The following is a 25,671-nucleotide window of genomic DNA, read 5'->3' as shown; positions in this document are numbered from 1 at the left end:
AAATGGCATGTACTGATGTCTCCATGCTTTTTTATATGTCTTTACATAACTTTTTTATTTACTTTAAGCATCACGATGCAGCCACACTGGACACATTTCGAGTACAATACATGGTACCAAAAGCTGTACCACTGAATCAAAAATGCATCATAAATCTGTTTTGCAACAGCAGGTAAGCTCACTGTAAATACAAAAATACAGCCTTGTACATACACTGAACAAAATTACAAATGCAGCACTTTTGATTTTGCCCCCATTCATTGTGAGCTGAACTCAAAGATCTAATATTTTCTCTATGTACACAAAATGCCTATTTCTCTCAAATATTGTTCACAAATCTGTCAAAATCTGTGTTAATGAGCACTTCTCCTTTGCCGAGATAATCCATCCACCTCACAGGTTGGTATATCAAGATGCTGATCAGACAGCATGGGTATGTACCTTGTACCTATAATGTCAATCAACAGAGACTCTTTTTGCGTGACCAATAATAATTTATTGTTATTTGTATTGTACTGAAAGACAGCTAGAAGCAGCAGAAAGGAGAACAGATTAAAATTTTGACTGTGACTGCATGATTAGCAGATGGAGATTGTGGCAAGAATCATTGGTTTGCCAAAGACTGAACATCCCTGATCAGCTGATTGAAAGGCAGGAAGAGAAGCATGAAGCATAGAGATAGTCTTCCTGGCAGAAAGTGACGCTGAGCATCATTTAGCTGATGGGAGACAACAATCTCATTATCACATATTTTTCTGTGTGTGTAATCTGGGGAGAAGCTAAATACCCAAAAACACATGGCTAGGCTCTGTACATATGTGTATTATCCTTGACTTCTCTAGCCTACTGTTTTTAATGCCCTGCTTTAGGCAGAACACCACCTGTGGAAAGATTTAAATAATGTGTCTTTATTTTAAAAATATGTATCTTCAGTTCAGAAGAAAAAATTAAAGCACTTTTTTTGATAACTTTCTTGTCTGTCCCAAAGCAGTGACAGAAATTCTCCTTCGACAAGGTTCATTAAAAACACAATTAAATTAAAATGCACATTTAAAACCTACATAAAAACAGCAGCTGTACAATGTCTATTGCTATGTCTAAACATTACATTTTCTTAAAAGAGAACAGAGGGTTTGGAGCCATTAAATTACATGAAATTTTCCTTTAATTGATTTTCATGATGAAAATACACAAAATATTGTATATTATGTAATCTTGAGTTCAATGAAAATATAAGACAAGTCTTTCACACTAAATAATAATAAGCTTTGGGTTTCTTTGTCACAGTGAATCATGGAATTTTCTATGATGAGAGATATGTCACATGCCAGAGGGGAAAAGACCTCAAGCATTATTACTTCTGTTCCCTGTTTTCACAATGCCATCTATAAGTTGTTCAGGCAAAAATACAAAAAATCTGTAACGTATATAATGGGAGACAACAATCTCATTAGCATATATCTTACTGATATAATGTCAGGCACAGCAAGTATACCTACTAATGTGTGTGTTGAGTGTGTGAGTGCAATCTAGCGAGAAGCTCCACTGTTGTCACACCAAAGAACAGATGGCAACACAAAAGATTTGATTTTCAGTTTGAAGTTCACACTGGAAGAGAAAAAGGACTGACGCAATTCAGTCCACAGCACCTACAGGATACAAAGATCAAATGTCAAGATAATGTGTGCAAGACGACATTAAAGTTTCTTAAAAGACATTCTGAGGGATTGGTACCACCAACATTAAATTACATAGACAAAATATTGTATGTTATGTAATTTGTATCAGTGGCAATATGAGAGATGCAACAGATATCTACATTTTTATTTACAAATATTACACATGTTTAAATCAGTCCATTTCAGGCTGTTGCTCACTCTGGAGTCTCTGCCTCGGATTCCTGCTGTCCATGGAGAGCTGTGAGCCTCCTGTCTCTCTCTGACATCTGATTAAACAAGTTTCTATGAATGTTATTTTAATGTAATTTATTAATAAGTATTCCTAACTTTCTTTCCTAACTTTTTAATGTGGGCCATGATGAACCTTCTAAACTTCCTTGTGGCAAAAAAATAAACAACAGGATCCAAAATGCAGTTGAGGCCCATAAGAACCAAGGTGATCTGATGTGCGTCGTTGAGCATCTGATGTGTCTTCTGGTCCCACTTTACATGGCCCCAGCCCTCTTTGATCTGCAACGCCGCCAGTGTCCATGGGCCTTGTATTATATGGTGGGGAAGGAAACACAGAACAAACACTCCCACCACTGCCAACAACATCTGCACAGCCCTCCGTTTCACCCCCCTGGGCCTTTTAGTTGAGGAGGACATGGTCCTGGTGGACTGAACAGAATTAAGTGTTGCAGACCTGCTGACTTCTGACTGAGCAGGACTTTGAGAAAGTAACGCTCGAACAATAAGGAAGTTACACACCAAGACAAGAAAAAAGACAAGAAAAAACATTCCAATTATTGCAAAATGAGTAGCCAATATTTTATTCTGGGAATCAGTTTCATTTTGGTACCCCTCAAAACAGCGAGTGACGTTGTTCTTGTCGGTCCCTGGAGATCCGAGAGTCAGAAATGGAATAGCCATCGACATGGCCAACACCCAGATGACAACGCACACGACGATCCCACGACGCCTGTGGTCTGAAGAGGCCGCATCCAGAGGCCGGATGACTGCCCAGTATCGGTTGACGCTGATGGCTCCGAGGAAGAGGATGGAGCAATAGGTGTTGATGAAGAAGAATGAGCCAGTCAGCCGACACATAAAATCTGAGTAGACCCAGTTGCCGTGGTGACTATAATAGCCAATCCAGAAGGGAAGGGCACACACAAAAAGGAGATCAGCGATGGTCAAGTTAGTCATATAGATGCGGATTTCGCCCATGGCCCTAGCCTCACGGAGGCAGCGCAGGACATACAGCACATAAAGGTTGGCGAAGAGGCCCAGGATGAAGATGATGCCATAGACAACTGGGAAGAGGACATAACGAAACTCAGAGTCCAGGAAGGTTGAGTCATTATGGGCTTCGAAACCCAGACCAGATGTTACAGTAACTCGTTCTGAAGTTGAGGTCAGCATTTCTGCCTGTTGGAGACAAAACATATCAACATCAGTGTAATGTCCCCAGCATAAAGCATTCTGGTGCTTTGTTCAGTCAAAAGAAGTAGAACAATACAAGGCTCCTGTCTGCCCCCATAAAGCTATCCAGTGGTAGATCTCCAAAAGGTCAAGAACAAGGAGGTGTGAACTTTGGAAAAATCCATCTGGTGCATGACGCATATCTACTTCTTTGCGTGAAAGTTCTCAGTCATACGGTTAACCCTCTTTGGATATTTATTTCTGTATCTTCACATGTTTGTTCCTGTCCTTAAATGAAAGTTGTGATTTTATTTCCTTGTTTATAGCAATAGCCTATATTTTAATTGTTCAAGTGGAGACATGACATCGGCGCATTAGCAACAGACAACGCCTTTATTAACAACACAAGCATATATTCTGATAAAGGAAGGCACAGTATTAGAGCAAGAGGAATTAGGAATTGACAATTAGGCCTACTTCTTGTCATTCCAAACTTTTCATCATAAGCCAACATATTTCTTTTAGAAAAAGGCTAAATGCCCTTATATAATACCTCATGCACCTTGTGCAATAACTTGGGGGAGAGGGTATGGAAGATTTTATTGGACTTTAATATCTGTAACCCACAGAAAACAATCCACAAACATGTACTATGATGCGCAAATATTTCACTATCTACAATATGTAATATTGTATATGTATATGTATTTTTACATTTGTGATGTGTAAAATTCTATCTACAAAAAGTGACTTCTACACACAAAACAGTTTTTGCACATTTGCGGATCATTTCCTGTCAATTTACAGGTCACGTTACATTAGAATTTTGTCCATTCTGTACCACAGATATCAGTAAACAGAGATCTGTGCATGTGAGAGCAGTTTATTAGCTACACCAGCAGGTATAGGAGCGTGATTGACCTGTATGTTACTCAATGCTGCTGTCCTGCAGTGTTATTTATTATAATGTATTGCCCCGTTTCCCACTGTGAATATTTTTGCATCTGAAAATGTCAGAGCAGAAACTATTTGATCCTGTGCCCAAAATTTGGATATGTCACGTTTTGAGATTCAATAGAATTTTGCTTCGGATTTATACCACTCCTTATTATAACCATTCTGTATTGTTCTTAAATTATCTAAGAAGACTGGTAGCACAGCTTGCTTGCTCATTGCTTAAGTGCCAGCATATTTGAGAAAAAGTTCTCTAATGACTTAATTTACATTGTGTTAACTTATATAATTTTGTAAATAAGCAAGTTAGACTAATACCTTCTCTCAGCGTAGTTTTGTCCCGACTGGAGAGCAAGCGAACAAAGTCTCCAAATAAGGCAGATAACTCCAAATAACAGCTTTGCTTTCAGTTCCTGAGAGCAAAGCTTTCTTTCCTTACAAGAGCTTCTATCCTGAAGTCTGGACACTGAGTTGAAATGGGGTTCCGGCGGTGTAATCAGCTGCGTCTGCATGGTCCTAAAGCCTTCTGAAAGTTGATCGTCTTATGAATGGTTTCTATTAGAAATAATTTTTATTGATACGCTATACAGTTACGGAGGCCCGGGCCTCAGTGGCCGCAATACTGGCTACGATAATGGCTAGAACATAAATTCGTAATTTAGTCTAGGCTACTAAAAACGAATCCCTGAACTCAACAGGAACTGTTAAGACTGTTTCTCACCTTATTTCTTCAGCTCTGGATCAGTTTTCCTGTTCTGATCTCAACAAGTCTGGGCAAAGTACTGAGTAAACACAGAGGCAGCGTTTTTATGATGTCCTCACCTAAACTTCTCAGTATTTTACAGTATTTTTAAACTTCAAAACGCATAAGTATTTTGATACAAAATATGAAGCTAATTTCATCAAGCCCCAGTGCAAAATATCCTATTTTGTATTTTCAATCCATGTAGCCTATCATAAATACTGCCCATCCCTGACTACATGCAAAATGATTGAATGATTTTAATGCAATTTATTAACACGGGTGTCTTTATTATTAATTATATGATGATGATGCCACAAGACCACAAATCAGACAATAAAAGGATAAAATACTTTCATGATTTTCCTCGAGGTGTGCGCTGTACAGTGAGGAAAAGTCTCAAAACAGATTGAACTGGTTCTTTATTCTGGCTCATGAGCAGCTGAGGCAAGTGTGCAGTAATGCGTTTTGACCACACGGGGGAGGAAGAGGCTAATAAAAAGGGCAAAGTAAATCTCTTGCTTCAATCTGTTAACAGTGTTAGTGATTTTGGGCCTAGGTGAGGCTCAAGGTATAGCATTGTGTGAACTGCATGAACCACCACTCTTAACTCTCTGTGTAGTTCAAAGCAGCATCACTAGTGTACAAGCACACAACACATCCTCCCCTCCCTGGTGCCACAGTGTAATTCCTAGATTAAGGTTAACGAGTCTTCCCAACCTTATTGCTGTTATTATGGCTTGGCGGTGGAACAAGAGAGCAGAGATTTCTGGTGGTTGTGCCCTGCATGTATTGTGCAGCCACTAAAAACTGCAGCTGCACATCCATCCATCAGTCCGTTAGGCTCCTGAAGTTTGTGGCTTGACGCTCTGTGGATTTCAGAAAGAGCCCATTTGTACTTCTTGTTTATTATTCTTTATATTTTCTACTTACTGTGTTTATTGTTATCTACAAATAAACCAGATTCTGATTCTGAATTATGTTCTCTGTTTGATTTAATCTAATTTTGAACACGCTATTTAACATAATCTGAACATAGTAAAGCACACAGATCTGTAGTTCTAGCTTGGTGAAAATGTTCCTACCAAACAGGAGAGACCAATCTTTCTCGTTGTTATTATCATGTTAATAAAATGTGTAATTTGCTATAGTTTTCTATGTTTCAAATGGCATGTACTGATGTCTCCATGCTTTTTTATATGTCTTTACATAACTTTTTTATTTACTTTAAGCATCACGATGCAGCCACACTGGACACATTTCGAGTACAATACATGGTACCAAAAGCTGTACCACTGAATCAAAAATGCATCATAAATCTGTTTTGCAACAGCAGGTAAGCTCACTGTAAATACAAAAATACAGCCTTGTACATACACTGAACAAAATTACAAATGCAGCACTTTTGATTTTGCCCCCATTCATTGTGAGCTGAACTCAAAGATCTAATATTTTCTCTATGTACACAAAATGCCTATTTCTCTCAAATATTGTTCACAAATCTGTCAAAATCTGTGTTAATGAGCACTTCTCCTTTGCCGAGATAATCCATCCACCTCACAGGTTTGTCATATCAAGATGCTGATCAGACAGCATGGGTATGTACCTTGTACCTATAATGTCAATCAACAGAGACTCTTTTTGCGTGACCAATAATAATTTATTGTTATTTGTATTGTACTGAAAGACAGCTAGAAGCAGCAGAAAGGAGAACAGATTAAAATTTTGACTGTGACTGCATGATTAGCAGATGGAGATTGTGGCAAGAATCATTGGTTTGCCAAAGACTGAACATCCCTGATCAGCTGATTGAAAGGCAGGAAGAGAAGCATGAAGCATAGAGATAGTCTTCCTGTCAGAAAGTGACACTGAGCATCATTTAGCTGATGGGAGACAACAATCTCATTATCACATATTTTTCTGTGTGTGTAATCTGGGGAGAAGCTAAATACCCAAAAACACATGGCTAGGCTCTGTACATATGTGTATTATCCTTGACTTCTCTAGCCTACTGTTTTTAATGCCCTGCTTTAGGCAGAACACCACCTGTGGAAAGATTTAAATAATGTGTCTTTATTTTAAAAATATGTATCTTCAGTTCAGAAGAAAAAATTAAAGCACTTTTTTTTGATAACTTTCTTGTCTGTCCCAAAGCAGTGACAGAAATTCTCCTTCGACAAGGTTCATTAAAAACACACACTTAAAATGCACATTTAAAACCTACATAAAAACAGCAGCTGTACAATGTCTATTGCTATGTCTAAACATTACATTTTCTTAAAAGAGAACAGAGGGTTTGGAGCCATTAAATTACATGAAATTTTCCTTTAATTGATTTTCATGATGAAAATACACAAAATATTGTATATTATGTAATCTTGAGTTCAATGAAAATATAAGACAAGTCTTTCACACTAAATAATAATAAGCTTTGGGTTTCTTTGTCACAGTGAATCATGGAATTTTCTATGATGAGAGATATGTCACATGCCAGAGGGGAAAAGACCTCAAGCATTATTACTTCTGTTCCCTGTTTTCACAATGCCATCTATAAGTTGTTCAGGCAAAAATACAAAAAATCTGTAACGTATATAATGGGAGACAACAATCTCATTAGCATATATCTTACTGATATAATGTCAGGCACAGCAAGTATACCTACTAATGTGTGTGTTGAGTGTGTGAGTGCAATCTAGCGAGAAGCTCCACTGTTGTCACACCAAAGAACAGATGGCAACACAAAAGATTTGATTTTCAGTTTGAAGTTCACACTGGAAGAGAAAAAGGACTGACGCAATTCAGTCCACAGCACCTACAGGATACAAAGATCAAATGTCAAGATAATGTGTGCAAGACGACATTAAAGTTTCTTAAAAGACATTCTGAGGGATTGGTACCACCAACATTAAATTACATAGACAAAATATTGTATGTTATGTAATTTGTATCAGTGGCAATATGAGAGATGCAACAGATATCTACATTTTTATTTACAAATATTACACATGTTTAAATCAGTCCATTTCAGGCTGTTGCTCACTCTGGAGTCTCTGCCTCGGATTCCTGCTGTCCATGGAGAGCTGTGAGCCTCCTGTCTCTCTCTAACATCTGATTAAACAAGTTTCTATGAATGTTATTTTAATGTAATTTATTAATAAGTATTCCTAACTTTCTTTCCTAACTTTTTAATGTGGGCCATGATGAACCTTCTAAACTTCCTTGTGGCAAAAAAATAAACAACAGGATCCAAAATACAGTTGAGGCCCATAAGAACCAAGGTGATCTGATGTGCGTCGTTGAGCATCTGATGTGTCTTCTGGTCCCACTTTACATGGCCCCAGCCCTCTTTGATCTGCAACACAGCCAGTGTCCATGGGCCTTGTATTATATGGTGGGGAAGGAAACACAGAACAAACACTCCCACCACTGCCAACAACATCTGCACAGCCCTCCGTTTCACCCCCCTGGGCCTTTTAGTTGAGGAGGACATGGTCCTGGTGGACTTCATAGAATTAAGTGTTGCAGACATGCTGATTTCTGACTGAGCAGGACTTTGAGAAAGTAACGCTCGAACAATAAGGAAGTTACACACCACGACAAGAAAAAAGACAAGAAAAAACATTCCAATTATTGCAAAATGAGTACCGGCCAATAATATCTTCTGGGAAGTTTCATTTTGGTACCCCTCAAAACAGCGAGTGACGTTGTTCTTTTTGGTCCCTGGAGATCCGAGAGTCAGAAATGGAATAGCCATCGACATGGTCAACACCCAGATGACAACGCACACGATGATCCCACGACGCCTGTGGTCTGAAGAGGCCGCATCCAGAGGCCGGGTGACTGCCCAGTATCGGTTGACGCTGATGGCTCCGAGGAAGAGGATGGAGCAATAGGTGTTGATGAAGAAGAATGAGCCAGTCAGCCAACACATAAAATCTGAGTAGACCCAGTTGCCGTGGCGACTATAATAGCCAATCCAGAAGGGAAGGGCACACACAAAAAGGAGATCAGCGATGGTCAAGTTAGTCATATAGATGCGGATTTCGCCCATGGCCCTAGCCTCACGGAGGCAGCGCAGGACAAACAGCACATAAAGGTTGGCGAAGAGGCCCAGGATGAAGATGATGCCATAGACAACTGGGAAGAGGACATAACGAAACTCAGAGTCCAGGAAGGTTGAGTCGTTATGGGCTTCAGAACCCAGACCAGATGTTACAGTAACTTGTTCTGAAGTTGAGGTCAGCATTTCTGCCTGTTGGAGACAAAACATATCAACATCAGTGTAATGTCCCCAGCATAAAGCATTCTGGTGCTTTTTTCAGTCAAAAGAAGTAGAACAATACAAGGCTCCTGTCTGCCCCATAAAGCTATCCAGTGGTAGATCTCCAAAAGGTCAAGAACAAGGAGGTGTGAACTTTGGAAAAATCCATCTGGTGCATGACGCATATCTACTTCTTTGCGTGAAAGTTCTCAGTCATACGGTTAACCCTCTTTGGATATTTATTTCTGTATCTTCACATGTTTGTTCCTGTCCTTAAATGAAAGCTGTGATTTTATTTCCTTGTTTATAGCAATAGCCTATATTTTAATTGTTGTGGAGTGTGGAGACATGACATCGGCACAAGCATATATTCTGATAAAGGAAGGCACAGTATTAGAGCAAGAGGAATTAGGAATTGACAATTAGGCCTACTTCTTGTCATTCCAAACTTATCATCATAAGCCAACATATTTCTTTTAGAAAAAGGCTAAATGCCAAAATGTCAGAGCAGAAACTATTTGATCCTGTGCCCAAAATTTGGATGTCACGTTTTGAGATTCAATAGAATTTTGCTTCGGATTTATACCGCTCCTTATTATAACCATTCTGTATTGTTCTTAAATTATCTAAGAAGACTGGTAGCACAGCTTGCTTGCTCATTGCTTAAGTGCCAGCATATTTGAGAAAAAGTTCTCTAATGACTTAATTTACATTGTGTTAACTTATATAATTTTGTAAATAAGCAAGTTAGACTAATACCTTCTCTCAGCGTAGTTTTGTCCCGACTGGAGAGCAAGCGAACAAAGTCTCCAAATAAGGCAGATAACTCCAAATAACAGCTTTGCTTTCAGTTCCTGAGAGCAAAGCTTTCTTTCCTTACAAGAGCTTCTATCCTGAAGTCTGGACACTGAGTTGAAATGGGGTTCCGGCGGTGTAATCAGCTGCGTCTGCATGGTCCTAAAGCCTTCTGAAAGTTGATCGTCTTATGAATGGTTTCTATTAGAAATAATTTTTATTGATACGCTATACAGTTACGGAGGCCCGGGCCTCAGTGGCCGCAATACTGGCTACGATAATGGCTAGAACATAAATTCGTAATTTAGTCTAGGCTACTAAAAACGAATCCCTGAACTCAACAGGAACTGTTAAGACTGTTTCTCACCTTATTTCTTCAGCTCTGGATCAGTTTTCCTGTTCTGATCTCAACAAGTCTGGGAAAAGTACTGAGTAAACACAGAGGCAGCGTTTTTATGATGTCCTCACCTAAACTTCTCAGTATTTTACAGTATTTTTAAACTTCAAAACGCATAAGTATTTTGATACAAAATATGAAGCTAATTTCATCAAGCCCCAGTGCAAAATATCCTGTTTTGTATTTTCAATCCATGTAGCCTATCATAAATACTGCCCATCCCTGACTACATGCAAAATGATTGAATGATTTTTATGCAATTTATTAACACGGGTGTCTTTATTATTAATTATATGATGATGATGCCACAAGACCACAAATCAGACAATAAAAGGATAAAATACTTTCATGATTTTCCTCGAGGTAGTTTTGTCCCGACTGGAGAGCAAGCGAACAAAGTCTCCAAATAAGGCAGATAACTCCAAATAACAGCTTTGCTTTCAGTTCCTGAGAGCAAAGCTTTCTTTCCTTACAAGAGCTTCTATCCTGAAGTCTGGACACTGAGTTGAAATGGGGTTCCGGCGGTGTAATCAGCTGCGTCTGCATGGTCCTAAAGCCTTCTGAAAGTTGATCGTCTTATGAATGGTTTCTATTAGAAATAATTTTTATTGATACGCTATACAGTTACGGAGGCCCGGGCCTCAGTGGCCGCAATACTGGCTACGATAATGGCTAGAACATAAATTCGTAATTTAGTCTAGGCTACTAAAAACGAATCCCTGAACTCAACAGGAACTGTTAAGACTGTTTCTCACCTTATTTCTTCAGCTCTGGATCAGTTTTCCTGTTCTGATCTCAACAAGTCTGGGCAAAGTACTGAGTAAACACAGAGGCAGCGTTTTTATGATGTCCTCACCTAATCAAGCCCCAGTGCAAAATATCCTATTTTGTATTTTCAATCCATGTAGCCTATCATAAATACTGCCCATCCCTGACTACATGCAAAATGATTGAATGATTTTAATGCAATTTATTAACACGGGTGTCTTTATTATTAATTATATGATGATGATGCCACAAGACCACAAATCAGACAATAAAAGGATAAAATACTTTCATGATTTTCCTCGAGGTGTGCGCTGTACAGTGAGGAAAAGTCTCAAAACAGATTGAACTGGTTCTTTATTCTGGCTCATGAGCAGCTGAGGCAAGTGTGCAGTAATGCGTTTTGACCACACGGGGGAGGAAGAGGCTAATAAAAAGGGCAAAGTAAATCTCTTGCTTCAATCTGTTAACAGTGTTAGTGATTTTGGGCCTAGGTGAGGCTCAAGGTATAGCATTGTGTGAACTGCATGAACCACCACTCTTAACTCTCTGTGTAGTTCAAAGCAGCATCACTAGTGTACAAGCACACAACACATCCTCCCCTCCCTGGTGCCACAGTGTAATTCCTAGATTAAGGTTAACGAGTCTTCCCAACCTTATTGCTGTTATTATGGCTTGGCGGTGGAACAAGAGAGCAGAGATTTCTGGTGGTTGTGCCCTGCATGACTGCCAGACTTGCTGTGCCATTGCTGGGTATACAAAAAAATTCTTGTTGATCGTGGTTTGGGTGTGGATTCAAGATATCCCACAGTTGGCGAGTGAGATTTGTCTTGGTCATGAAACGGAGAGCAGCTTATGTGAGAAATTAGTTATTCTTATTGAAGTCATGTGACTTTGTGTATGTTCGAAAAAATGAGTAGTGTATTAGCATACTTCCAAGCATGCTTTGTCTGAGGGTTAGAACTCTCCAGAGATCATTCTTTGTTGTGGTTAAAAAAACATACATGATGGAAACTTGCTGTGTCTTTTAATACAGGGATGGACAAAGATCTTTGTTACAAACTACAAAATATCCCTCAAATCAATGTGTCAAAATAAAATATAAAATGCTGGTGCCAGAAGTTGTATCAAGATTAAAAACGTGTATTTTGGATTTAGTAAAATACAGGAAAACACATTTGTGGACAATCTGAATTTTTACAAAATGGCAAAACATTCAGATTTTGCTAATGTGCAAGGCTGATGAGAGTTTGAACCATACTGGAAGGAAGAGCACAAAGTAGAATGCTACTGTATCTAAGCAAAACTGTAAAAACAACAACAACAACAAAAAGACTGAAGCCAGTCTTGTACAGTAGGCCTAGGTAGAAACTTTCTGTCCAATTCAAAGACATGGCTGTTGAGACCCATCCACTACAATTAGTAGCATGTTTAGTTGCCTTTAAGAACAACAAATTTTTCAAATATTTCTGGCGTTAACCACCTCCTGTCCGGATGAAACATTTTTCCTGCAGATGAGAAGTCTCTCAAAGGGAGGGTTGTGTTGCATCGAGCAAAAAGACTTGATCAGTTTGTAACTTCAAAGGTTACGCGGTCCAGCCATATATTACTATGTTTAGAACTGGTCTTGTTTTTTTATGTTTTATGAATCATAGAGAAAGTAAAATACAAAATTTCTCCAATCTAAAGTATCTTGTTACAAATTACATTAGAATCAGCCCTGTCAAATACCAATTACAAAATACTTGAAAGTACTTGAAATATATGTAGTTCTAATACATCTCTGTTTTAACACATATTAAAGGAATAGTTTGACGTTTCAGTATATATGGTTAAATTTCTTTCTTGTGGATCTGTACAATTACAAAAGAGAAACCGCTAGTCGGGCAATGTTGAAAGGTAACAAAATCAGCGAGGGTGACTGGCCACCAGTTTTCAGTCTTGCTAAGCTAAGCTAATAGGCTCCTGACAGTAACTTCATATTTGCATACAGATACGGTATCAAGCTGTTTCCTCTGATAGCAATGAAAACAATGTGAACCATGATGTAGATTAGTATCTACTTCAGTCTCTAACCCACTACTCTTTTATAATTACAGTTGCCTGGAGTAGCCGTGTGCAGTCCAGAACTATGCTCCTGAAAGCGATGAGAGTGAAGCAAAACAATGAAGTCGCAAGCAGAAAACTATTTATTTATTTTTGAACTTAATGCAGCTCAAATTACATTTTCACAACTCATGAGACGATTTACTAGTTCAGTTAACTCACATATTCCTACATTTTTAAGTTGAACCAGCTTGTAATGTTTTATGGCGTAATGTTAAGTAACTTTTGGATTCAAATATACCATTCCATGTTGCACTGGCAGTACAGAAACGCTTCACAAATTCTTCCATAGGCTGCGCACCTGCCTCTGGCTCCTGCCTGCATGCCACTTGATGCTTTTACTCAAATATGCCTTTCTATATGGCCTCTAAACGGCCCAGGGGAAAAATGGAAGATAATCAGATACAGATTCATGCAGGTGAATGTTGTGCGTTGCTGCACAGGTCAGTCCAAGGAATCCTTCTTTCCAAGGAGTGGTTGTACTTTCAGTCCAGGTGTGCAGAGACACAGAGAAGGACTGCTGCCAGGACCTCAATAGCTTTTTTTTTAATGGATAAGCTATATAGTCAGAAGTCAGAGTCATGCATTCCTCAGGAAGGGAGGGCGCTACCTGTGTAGAGCTCTTCTTGTCCCATTAACACCTTTTCACAGTTGTTCCTTCACCTCACCTTGATCCATGGCATTTTTCCTCTGGCAGACATTAAACACCCCAGTAGGATATCATACAGACAGGTAGGCCGTGGCAGTATGCTCAGTCCACTTATGAAGAACAGAGAGAAAGTATGAGGCTGAGAACTGATAAATAGGTAGTGTTTAGCTGTACGTCTTGCCTGGCAGAGGGTTCTTGGCAGACCAGAGAGTGTAGGTCTCTCTCAGGCAGATTTACTGCATGCCAGAGGCTGAGGTCTGAGGAATGTCCCCCTACAGTGAGAAATAGAGGGCCATGGGAGGGTGAGCTAGACAGGCTGAGGCATCTGTACTTCGAGATAATATAGGATTTGACAGTAAGACAAGAGTTTTTTATTCCTATCAAAGGATTTGGAGCTCCATCTCTCTCTCTCCTGGGAAATTCTGTGTATTGCCAAGTTAAGACATAAAACCTCACATATCAAAACTCAGTAAAAGCTGTTGGAAGTCACCCATGAGTGAGACTGTCGTGATTTTAAACGATTTAGATTCACATGACAGCCTTGCAGAAGAGAGGCTTTCTTTAAAAGGGGCCCCTTCAAACCTGCACGCCACGCTACACTGATGTTAGTTTACACATTGTTGCACAATGTTGTCAGTGCTTTATGGCATCGGATAAGTGCATGTTTCCCTCCATGACAAGCTGCCCCACATTTTGATCCATCAGGGTTACATCTGTTTGAACACTGGCCATAACCCACTCTAAGAGGACAGCAAATTAAGCACATTAATCCTTATCCGTGCTGGGGAAAAAAATACACAAAGTATAAGTCACATTGTGGCATTAAATCCTCCTACTGCGGTCTAATTTTATTTTTTACATGCTCATTTTGTAGTCAAACGAATATTGTCAGGTGACAATTGACCTGACCCTTGCACTCTGTACTGTTGGCTGCTTGCATTTTTGGTTGATCAACACAGGATTACTATAGATTAGTCTGCAGTTGCAGCCACCGCAAGTCGCTCTGGATAAGATAAAATACCTACAATGTGAACCACAGACAGCAAAATCACAGGGGGCTTTATTTTGAAACACAATCAGTGAGATAATTTGATTATAATTTGTGCTGTTCATCCACAAATTCTTATTGGGAAAAAAACAAGTTAGTTAATGTTGCTGGGTGATGAAGGATGTTTGTGATTAGGAAGGATGTTGGCTTAAACACTGCTCTTCCTGCATCAGCTTGCCTGGGTGTGCTACAGTATGTGCTGTAGGTGATTACATTCCCTGCAACAGCGTCCTTATGCATTAGAGTGTGCATTGCAGTCTGTATTATGCATTTGCATTTATATCATTTGATGTATTAAGGCAAATTCCCAAAGTGACAGAAACTTATCTGTGCATGAGCCAACCCTCTCAAGACGGATGAAACATGGCCGAAACACATTCTCATAAAAAAGAGGCATTTTCCATGCCTGTCTTTACTTATATATACATCCCACTGTTTCTATTGCCCTGATGGATTTTCTGTGCTTTGCTTCTCCATAGATCAAGAGTTGGTTTAATGTCTAGAACAGAACAGTAGCTCTGGAAACTGAGGGAAGAGCCCATAATATACAGCTCCCAAAACTATGTTTCTCTCTCACACTGTGCCTTTATCTTTTAAGACATATTACCATAAGAAATATACAGACAGACATATAGTTTATAAAGAAATACGTGTGCACACACATTCATATTCACAAACACCTTCCGCCTTGCTTTCCTGCTGTGGTGTTTAGGTGTCTGGGCATGCCCGGTTCTGTCTTTAGCTTGCAGCAGCCTCTTGACAGGATATATCTCTTTGATTGCTTAGTATCTTTGGCCTTTTCCCCACCTGGAGAGAGCAACACCGTAACATTATTTATACCTTGCCTATCCCATTGTGTTGAATGACATGATTAGAGTGGTATGACCTTTTATGAGGGAGGAGGGGAAACAAAGGTTTGACTGTGAGAATCTCCACAAAGGACTGTTTTAATTACACATCACACAAGACCTTGTCATGGTCACTGATGAACGCGAGGCTTTTGACACCATGTAACAGTATTTTTACCCTTTCACAGAGAGCAACAATATGCTGCTGAGGTTACTTTTGAATAGCGACCAGGCAGTATATATTTCAGTTTTGATAATAAAACCTAAAACGACGGCTCTGCTGCTGACTAAAGCAGCGTTTCGCAAGAATCAGTCTAAACTGTTCAAGAGATACAAAAACAAACACTCAACTGTGTGTGAGAGCGTATGTGTGTCTGCATGGACAGGACTTTACCTGGATGGATGGCTGCCTATCACATTCATAAGAGTTAGGGGGAGTTACGCAACTGAAAGACGAATGACCCACAATGAAGAATTTACTGCCACACCATAATCATGCTGCAATACATATAGAAAACAATATGCTTCTGTTACAGTTATTATGACTGCAGTGCACTTGAAGTTAGCACACGCAATGGCACCAGTAAAAAACAGGGAGTATTTCATATCCAGGATGGCAGAGAGGTTGCACCGATTGACAGCACAGATTGATCCATGTGTCTGTCTTGAAGGTCAGGCAGTCTGAGCTGCAGTGGGTTTGAACTCAGGGGAAGAAAATTATATGGCCTGGTTTAAGCTGTGGAACAAACCAGCAGCTCTCCTGTACTATACACTATCACAGAGACAAAATGTTAGATAGGATGACGTGACTGTATTTGTATGAAATTTAGCCTAATGTATTTACCACAACAATCCTCTGGTTTTCTACATAGCCTAAAACAAACTTTCCTAAAGCAGGTCCACCAGGGGTCTTTAAAAGAGTTCGATTTGGGTTTATAAAGGGGTTTATATCTCATTTTCAAGAGAGTCATAACATATCATTACATTTTACCCCCAAAAAACAAACAAAACAAAACACAGAGACTAAATTTGTAATTCCTAATTATAAAAGTAAACATTAGAAGCAATAGTAACTAGATTTCAAATAAGAAAAATGTCTGGTTTTAAATAATCCAAAAGAGATTATGGATTTAATGACAATACATTATTCCAATCAAAGGGGGCCTTAAAACAAAATGCTTTTTTAAAACTTGTTTCTGTAGTGTATTAATAAATACATTGAGGCATGTAGCTGTAAAACTACTTTAAACACATTTTTTGCTTCAGAGGATTAATTACCTTTAGTATAATATTTAGTCCACACCAAGTCACATTTCCCAAATCCAGAGAACCTGGGGGTTCTTTAGGACGCATCGTTGTCAAACAGGGGCCCAGGGTCTCAGCTGCATACATTTTAGGCTGCTTCTCAATAAAAAAAAAAAACTTTGCCTTGAAATCCACACAAACCTGACACCATAAAAGTTGTACAACAGTAATTGTGGAATTTGCACATTTATATGCAGAATAATCAGCATTTTTGTGGCAGTGAGTTTGCAGTTCCTGGGTGTTTTATGAGCATTACAGTGTACACAAACTAAAAAAAGAGTTATACCAATACAGTGGAGATTTATAATATGTCTGCACTACTGGAAAATAAATTTATAGTGATATTATCTATATGTTTTACTCCTTTTGCTTACTTTAAGACTGTGGTAACATTGCTACAGGTGTTACTTGTTGAGTTTATGGGGACTTTATGATTTAAACTGTGATAGGCTACACAATGTGGGAAGCGTAAGGTAAGTTGTTAATGGCATTTTGTAGTCCCAATGGTATTACAAAAATTGTGCTATAATATTAATTCAAACAGTTCAAAAATATAGGCTATAGTGTGTGTGTGCGCAGAATGGGGGGGTGGGAGAGATGCATTTACTCAGTATCCACACAATCTCAGCGAGAATTCATTTCTCCCCACCGGCCAGTCTTGCGTATGTTATGTGGGGGAGAGAGGCGGGACCTCGCAGCCGGGAAGGGCGTTCTCTTTGCGGTCAGACCGGGCAGAGTCATCCCGAGGGGTGGGTCCTCCGGCAGCAGAAAAGGAAAAACCCACCTTTTTTCATTGTTAAGGACGCGGTGGAATGTGATGGTTTGATCTCAGACGGGCCAGGGAGGGGAATATCCGAGAGGAAAGGACGGACGAAAGTGATTTAGGGGAAGGGAGAAACCAGAAACGCAGCCCCCCCCCCTCCTGTCGCCACCAACTCTGGTTGTATGTGAAAATATGTGGATGAACTTGTCCTCGTCGTGTCGGCAGCAGCGAGTCCAACCGTCTGCATGAACTCAAACCGTGTGAAGTTGTGGATTTACCGTCGTGTTTTTCTGACCTGGCGGTGGACCAGCTAAGGTAAAGTTGGAGTCTTTATTGTGTGTGTTTTGGTTTGGATAGGGAACACGGGTACATGGAAAGGGGTTCAGACAGCGGCTTCCTGAGTTGGACTCAGTCAGTCGGGACTGCAGAAGTCTGAACTGCGGCAAGTTTTTCAACCCTCCTCCTCCTGGTTCTTCTCCTCCTGTGCTCTTGTTGTAGCCAAAATGAAGCATCAGGACTGCGGCGAAAAGCTCAGGTGGTTAAACTGTAGCCGCGCATAGACCGTAGCCTACACCTCACTGTGTTAACACGTCGCAGTTTTTACAATGTTTCACCGTTTTGGTGGCATGAAGGCTACGTGTTTGCGATTCGCTTGTGTCTACGCACTTAATAACGTCGGTGGTTTCCATATAGGCTACTGCATAACAAGCTATAGTTCACAACAAGGGTTTCATGAAAACATTAAAACATATGTAAGTGTTTGTTAATTGTAGGCTGGTTACATTGCTCCTGGCGTTCATGTGGACTATGTTTTGGACACTGGCAAGGATATTATCTTGTGCGCTGTCTCAAAATGTAACTTGGCTAATCAAACTGTAATTCCCCCTTTTTCTGAAGTCGTTCGGAATTTTTTATGAATGAAGTAAAAATGTTTCTTTTGTTGACATTCAGGCTCAGCCACATGAAGAATTTGTACCAGACTGCCAAAGGCACTGTTTTGGCCCTCTTTTCCAATGGAAGCATTAAAACTGTGTTTACTCATGTGCACAAATATATTTCAATGTATTACCTACACCTTATAGAGTATGTTTACAGAAAGGAGATTCTGGATGATATGGCAGATATATAGACACTGCAGTTGTTCATGAAAGGTGGCATAGCAGGACAGGATATTGATTGACCTAAATATTTCAGGGTTAGCCTAATCACACTATAAAATCACAACTGAGCACAAAAGTCACAAGGACATTACACTCACTCAGGAATAGACTAGTGGAGGGCACATACAAACAATGAAAGGATATTATAGCGATTTTACATTGTAAAGGAATGTTGAACATCATCTGTATTTAGATCTTTAGTATGTTGAATGAGTTCACGTTTGATTAAGCTATTTTGACATTCTGAACCTCTAATGATAAATGAATTGTGCACATGTTCCTTTTTGTATGGTGGACAACTTAAGTGTAACTGCAAGAAAGAAATGAATTCGCCTTGGATCTAGTGCTGTGAGTTAGTCTAAGAGCTAGGAGGCTACTCGAAATTAGTAATGGGTAGACAGAAAATGAATCTCAACACTTTAAATAATCAACTGATAGTTTAATATTCTGTGGTTGCAGATTCTCAAATGTATTTGTTCTCTGTTTATGTGACTGTAATATGAATGTTTAGGTTTTTTTGGACAAAAAATTGTGCAATTGAGCAGTTGAAGATGTCTTGTTCAGTTTTGTTTAACTGTGATGGGCATTTTTTTTTTTTACACTTTTCTGCCATTTTATAGACTAATATTAATTGAAGTTGACACAACAAAAATAATCAGAAGTTTCAGCCAAATGATTTGTTGAATCAACAAAGAGCAAGACATCTTTGTTCTGTTACTTCACATGAGGTGGAATGTTTTGCGCTCCATAGGCCCACACATACATGTATGAAACTAAGGTGGCAGAGCTCATAGTTTGAACAGTATGTGCCCTGTGCTGCCTCCCTCCAACAGTAATAGAGGGGTGTGTGTGTGTGTGTCAACAGCAGAAAAGGTAGTTGTAGTGGTGGAATACTAATCTGCCAGGTGGGGCTCGTAAAGAGCTGCACAGAGAGGGAAGTAGATGGAGGGAACCTGCCTTGACCTGTTTCAGACATGAAGGAGACAAAAAAAAATCACTGATGACTTTCCAGTAAGGCTCCCCTCCCAGCTGTAGATTATACCAGCTGAGCTACCAGCTTGTGCTGCCATGAACCCATTTTTCTCCTGGACTCATGGCACATGGCAGCTTGTCATGGTGGGAATGTCTGCAGTTCATGCTGTCAGTTTGGAAATGTTGAGAGAAATGCAAAGGGAAAATTAAATGACAGTACCAGCAAAGTGAAGAGTGAGATGTCTAAAATTCCTCTGATTACTGCTTGATCCACTGGAAATTATGCTCCGATGTTAGGTTTGGTTGCGTTGCGCCTCAGCAGGGATCGTTCCCAGCCTATGTCCCCATTGACTTTCACCCCGGTAACTGAGCATGATTGCTCGGTGCAATGATAACTGTTAATGTTGACACAGTAGGAGTGCCACCCCAACCACCATTTGCTTTGTAATCCTTTGAGTGATCTTGATGCCGACAAGTGAAAGTTACACAAAGACAGTTTACACCATGTCCTCTCCAGGAGTTGCCAGCAAAGTAATAATCATACCCCTCGCTCTTCTTTTACAACCTGGGCTATACCGCGCATGATTGGTTTTCCACTCCGCATAACGCCGCGACCGCCCTATGAAACTGCCTTCACTGCTTTGGGTGAAACCAAAAACTAATCATTATGGGTGTCCAGTAAGGGTAATTATCAGACTAAGCACTGGACCTGGGGATTACGGAGTGGCTAAATGAGTGCTCTTGGGATTAAAAAATATTGAGGTTTCTGCCTGGGAGAATCCAACCACTGGGAATGTCAAACCCAGCCTGTCGATGGTAGTATTACTGCCACTGCGCACATAAAGGTTTATGCACAGAGCCCCTGCTGTTAGTGTGGTACCATCACATCAGTGTGGAATTACAGTACATGGACATTGGCGTCTTGTGTTGCAAGTGCATGAAAATAAAATGGATATTGTTATTGCATAGTTGGGTGGAAAACTCGTATTTAGAAATTGTCAACTATTATCTTAATCATCAATCAGTGAAAAAGACCATTGTAATTTCCCAGAGCTGAAGGTGATTTATACATATAGCTTGTTTTGCATGACCAACCGCTGAAAACCCAAATATTTTCAATTTACTATGACAAATGACAAAGTAAGCGATCAGTGTTAAAATAGTTTCAGATTCATTTTATCTCGCTCAGCTAATAGGTGAGTTTTAACACCCACATGAGCAGACGAGTGTCCTTTGCAGCGTAACCTACATGTCCTAATAAGCTGTAATGGATAGCTGGGATAGAATTTGGACCGGATGATGTTGGCGTTGGTTATTATTAGTGGTAGACTCGGGGGCCTCCTTGAAATAGTACAGATGAATCACGTATCATGACTTGTATTAAAGCCCACACACAGCCTGTGAGTGTACTTGTCAGTGTGTGTAAGTGTGTGTGTTTGTGATAATGCAATAATGGGCTCAGTATCCGGGACAGAGGCTGCTGTTGACAATACGCAGGCCAGCTGCAGTTGCTGCCTGTCTGTTAGCAAACTTGCAGGAGGATGGCTTAATGCCATAAAGATGCTTAAATGAGTCTGTGTACTGTCTGTCTTTGCAGTGTGTTTTTGGAGTTAGGAAGAGCTGAGACGATTAACACAAGATGCTTCTCTTATGTTTTTACTTCGTCTTTTGTGTCTGTAAACGTGACGGGCATATTTTACTATTCACGGACATTCTGACGAAATGATTCGATTAATGGAGAAAGTAATCTGCAGCCCCAGAGGTAGAAGCGTACATGTCAACTGCTTGTGTACTGTGTCCACTATGTCTGCGTATTTAGGCTTTTTTATGTTGCTGATCTCTGGTTAGTGATGCTGAAATTAGCAAAAATAAATCAACATGATTAACCAGTAACCGTTAGGGGTTGGAATCTCTGGGGACCTCACGATTAAAATCCAAAAGAAACATCTCCTAATTGGCTTAAAAGGACTAGTTTGCATCCTTAATTTACTTAATTAATCTCAGCTCCATGTTCCCTCATTTCATTAACAACCAGTTGTCAGACTCCTCTGAAAATTTAAATAGGCCTATAATTATCAGGATGTACAATATGTATACAGGACAGAGCTGTACACCAGTTTAGTCTAAGCTTGTACCAGATGTTCTCAACCCTTGACTAGTAGGTTAGTTAGTACTGACATATAGCCGATAATTAATACTACTTCGTTACTAATTTAGGTAACATTACATAAATAAATAAATTTTTTTAGCGCCTTTCACAGGACCCAATGATGCTTTACACATAGTTACAGTGACAGAACAACAAAAAGTCATTCAGGAGTGAATGCCTTGGTAAAGAGCTGGGTTTTTAGTAGATTTTTTGAAGTGTCCAGACAGAGAGCATTTCGGATCTCTGTGGGGTGAGTTCCAGAGGGTGGGGGCTGTGACGCTGAAGGCTGTCTCCTAAAGTCCGGATTCTGGTGTGAAGGACAGGGGAGATGTTAGCTTGCGCAAACAGCCTCCACTTTTCCAGCCGTTGGGGAAACTACAGACTTTTATTAACGGACACACAGTGACCTACTCTGCACGTTTACTACCCATTTTATATACAGTCTGTTACTACCAGACTGAAACTTACTGTTAATATATTTCTCCGCTAACTTTCAGCTTCACGTTCTGCCGCTCGCTTTCTCTCACTCGCTCGGCCTCACACACAGGATACACAGAGATCTGCCGAACGTGGAGTGTTACCATGCACACCCACTTCATGGGTTCTGGGAACTTGTGATATTCACAGTTTTTTTCAATTTTTACATCAAACTATTAATTGTACCACAATGTGTATATGTGTAATGTGTACAGTCATTAGAGCCAGACGTTCAGACCTGTTCTTACCCTAAACCTTTTCTTTTCTCATCATCTCCCTCTACTTTTGTCTCTCGTCTACTGTACATATGCCTTCTCCCTTCTTCCTCCTTTTCTCTCGCTTTTTTCCCTCTCTTCCAGTACCTCTTCCTGCCCTCCTTGCCAGCTTTTTTATCAGTGGTAGGCCAGTGACAGGGCAGGGCTTTGTGATTTCAGCTGGAGTTCAAACTACTTGAGCTTTGTGTGTGTTTTGAGGGTTCTCTCTGTGTGTATGTATGTCTGTGTGCCAAAGCACTTTTCCTCAGTGCTGTTCCCAGCCATGTCGATTTGTCATCAGATACTAAAGGCTGAGAGTGTCAATCACTCAGCGAGTAGTAGCCAGAAGTACATCTCAGCTCCAAGTGTTTACACGCCTCGCTGAGGCTGTCATTAACACATACACTGACACACAGAGCAACAGATACATGCTCTCACTCTTCAAGAATTCCATGTCAAAGCACGAATGAATTCTGCTTATACAACTTCTTCTGCGTATGTGCGAGTGTGAATAAATCCCGCTTGTTAGTCCTCAAAAGCGTGCCAAATGGCCTCATCATTACCAACTGCTCTGGAGGGCTTTCTGTCCTGCGATGCCGTGGCCACAGACTGAGGCCTCACCACTCTGCTGTGCTGCAGGTGATTGGGAAACAACATTTTAATCACAGAGATCTTCTGCAAGGAAGGCTGCAGGTGCACATGATGTTGTTGTGTCCAGTACTGCAGCTGATATCCATGAGAGCACTGACTTTAAGTATGTTTTCTCTATCAAAACAGGTGGAAAAAGATATCAGTAGGAAGATAATCATGTGATCTGTTTGTATTTCTTATCAGGTTGTTAAATTATTGTATTATGCAGTATGCCAGATTTTGATACAAGTGAACTGCAGTATAATGCCTTTGTGTTTAATAAGATACACCTTTTACAGAGAAATTTTCTCTGTAAAAAGGTGTATCTTCTCTGTTCTATGTTGATGGATAGCCTAACTAGACAGTATTGTCTGTTTTTTGATGAATCCAGTGAGTTAAAGGCCTGACGACAAATATGGCAAAGCCTCTGATGGTCAACACAATTTATGTAGTATAAAGGCATAAACTGCCATATTGGCCAATCCTACATGACACGGATAAGTGAATCATGGATCACTCCTGACAACTCATTTTTCTTTAAATTATAGGGCTTCAAAATTGATCCCAAACAATAAAAACAATGTTTTACCCTCATCTTATCTTTGTGTATTTTGTAGTTTGTGTCCTAATGTTCAGCAACATTGTGAAATTTGGTTAGTTAAGACTCCAATTTAACCAGTCTGCCAAAGTGACGTCTCTGGTATTTATTGACCTGTAAAAGATTGTATTGAGTCACTGAATAGTTATCAAACCTGTTACATGACCAGGTGGTTATGAAATAGGACTTTTTGTGGCAAATTAAGCTGTTGTTTAATTGATGAAACTTTGTACACTTGCCACAAACATGAAATAAATATCAAAGCTCTGCCACAGAGAGGCTGACAATAATGACTCATTAAGTTTGAGGAAAAACGTGTCTTTGAAACATTTACTAAAACTGTACTCCGACCTCTGCTCCCCCATTGCTGCTTGGTACTCTGGATTACACATTTCCATTTCCTTGTATTCTTTTATGTGTGACAAGCTGGCAACCTAACAGTTTTGGTAGACGGACATTGCCTTTCCTTTAAGTCATTATGAAGAAATCCTCACAGCACAGTGGAGATCTGTAATTGTACATTCCTAATTACGTTTGTAAATCATTTTCCTATGAGAGTATATGTAGCTGGATGTCTACCAAGCCAAGAGGATAGCATGACATCGTATACGACCTTTCAGTTGCTAAATTTAAATTCTGCCATGTTGCCTGAGAAGTTAAAAACTATAAAACCTTTGCTTACACTTGACTAAAACATGTGACTGTTCTCAAGCATCTTTCTTTTTGGACAAATTATAAGTGTACTGGACACAAGTGTGCTGAAAGAAGTGTCTTTAATGCTCCTTGTGATGGACCGTCACTACGGTTGAGTATGCGCTGTGACTGCCATACCAACGAGCCTGGCTTTTTGGCATTGTGGTCAAGTTGCATGTTTGGTACCCCGTAGACCCGGGTTCAAATCCGGGTGGGGTTACTGCTCTTGGCTTTCCGCCACACTCCTCTATTACTGTTTTTCAGGAATTACCCGTTGCAGACCTGTACCAGACTTCCAAATTGCCTCCTAGGGCCATATTTTAGGAATTTTAATTTATGAACACCCATCACTCCCCTGTAGCCCCCTAAAACCAGGCAACTGCCCTGCTGTTGACCATGTGATGTTCTAAAGCTCATCATCTGGTATTCATTTTGGCTTCCCAACCATCCACAATTTCCTTATCACATGGGAGTTGAGAGAGATGCAGCATTGAGTCCGTAGCGTTGAGTCTGTAAATCACCAGAATTTATTATCTGGGGTACTTTTGATTGATGATTCCCGTATTTCTGATGTCATTACAGCTTTGCCACTGCTTCCATTTCATTAGGTCTGATGAGTAAAGGCTAAAGGTAGCTGTGAATCAGTTAGTTTAGTCTTCAGATTTTAAAGATTTCTCACGAGTCATCCTTTTGAAGTCTCGTGTCCGTCTCTGTCTTGCTTTTGCAAACAATGACATTATTGTAGATGCAATCTCATTGCAGCTTGTCCCATGCGTTAACATGGTTGATAACCTGTTATCACAATAAATTTGTTATCAATTTTTATGATTTTCAGGTTCATACACACAAATTTTGACTTCTTCTGTCACACCCCTTTCCCTCCCTGCTGAGGACCAGTTTATTTAGCAAAACACTCCTGCCAGAAAGTGTTTGTGGCTGCTACTGTGTTTGTGTTACATGCTGTCCAGTTGACCTGAAACACAAGTTTCCTCTAGGTTTTGGGATTTCTATTTTTTTTTTCA

General features: G+C 39.9%; 3 protein-coding genes across 4 annotated transcripts in view; 1 reads left to right on the top strand and 2 right to left on the bottom strand.

Moving 5' to 3' along the window:
* Window positions 1–1,147: 1,147 nt before the first annotated feature.
* LOC119910545 (platelet-activating factor receptor-like) lies at window positions 1,148–4,493 on the bottom strand. The gene is made up of 3 exons (XM_038729204.1): window positions 4,356–4,493; window positions 2,007–3,089; window positions 1,148–1,938 (listed from the first exon to the last, which is right to left on the bottom strand). Exons 2-3 carry the CDS (start codon window positions 3,081–3,083, stop codon window positions 1,852–1,854), a joined length of 1,164 nt encoding a protein of 387 aa, XP_038585132.1. The 5' UTR covers window positions 3,084–3,089; window positions 4,356–4,493; the 3' UTR covers window positions 1,148–1,851.
* Window positions 4,494–7,089: 2,596 nt separating this feature from the next.
* Window positions 7,090–10,207, bottom strand: LOC119909775 (platelet-activating factor receptor-like). The gene is made up of 3 exons (XM_038727996.1): window positions 9,800–10,207; window positions 7,949–9,031; window positions 7,090–7,880 (listed from the first exon to the last, which is right to left on the bottom strand). Exons 2-3 carry the CDS (start codon window positions 9,023–9,025, stop codon window positions 7,794–7,796), a joined length of 1,164 nt encoding a protein of 387 aa, XP_038583924.1. The 5' UTR covers window positions 9,026–9,031; window positions 9,800–10,207; the 3' UTR covers window positions 7,090–7,793.
* Window positions 10,208–17,691: 7,484 nt separating this feature from the next.
* The window catches only part of luzp1 (leucine zipper protein 1), a 50,060-nt gene continuing 42,080 nt past the window's right edge, over window positions 17,692–25,671 (top strand). For both annotated transcript variants that reach the window (XM_038728575.1, XM_038728574.1), the window contains exon 1: window positions 17,692–18,031. The gene's annotated coding sequence lies outside the window, so the exon portion shown is untranslated. The remainder of the gene's footprint in view (window positions 18,032–25,671) is intronic.

This window comes from Micropterus salmoides, unplaced genomic scaffold (genome assembly GCF_014851395.1).
Source record: "Micropterus salmoides isolate LMB-PRFRI ecotype aquatic unplaced genomic scaffold, ASM1485139v1 Ms_hic_scaffold_19, whole genome shotgun sequence".
NCBI lineage: Eukaryota > Metazoa > Chordata > Actinopteri > Centrarchiformes > Centrarchidae > Micropterus > Micropterus salmoides.
Note: the sequence above shows the minus strand (reverse complement) of the source record. Positions and strands in the feature narration are given on the sequence as shown.

Bases quoted from the DNA above. Each gene is read 5' to 3' on its own strand.
- LOC119910545 (XM_038729204.1), bottom strand. From the start codon at position 3,083: ATGCTGACCTCAACTTCAGAACGAGTTACTGTAACATCTGGTCTGGGT. The intron at 1,939-2,006 runs GTTAGGAATACT...ATCAGATGTCAG, and splicing joins TTAAAAAGTTAGGAAAGAAA to AGAGAGACAGGAGGCTCACA.
- LOC119909775 (XM_038727996.1), bottom strand. From the start codon at position 9,025: ATGCTGACCTCAACTTCAGAACAAGTTACTGTAACATCTGGTCTGGGT. The intron at 7,881-7,948 runs GTTAGGAATACT...ATCAGATGTTAG, and splicing joins TTAAAAAGTTAGGAAAGAAA to AGAGAGACAGGAGGCTCACA.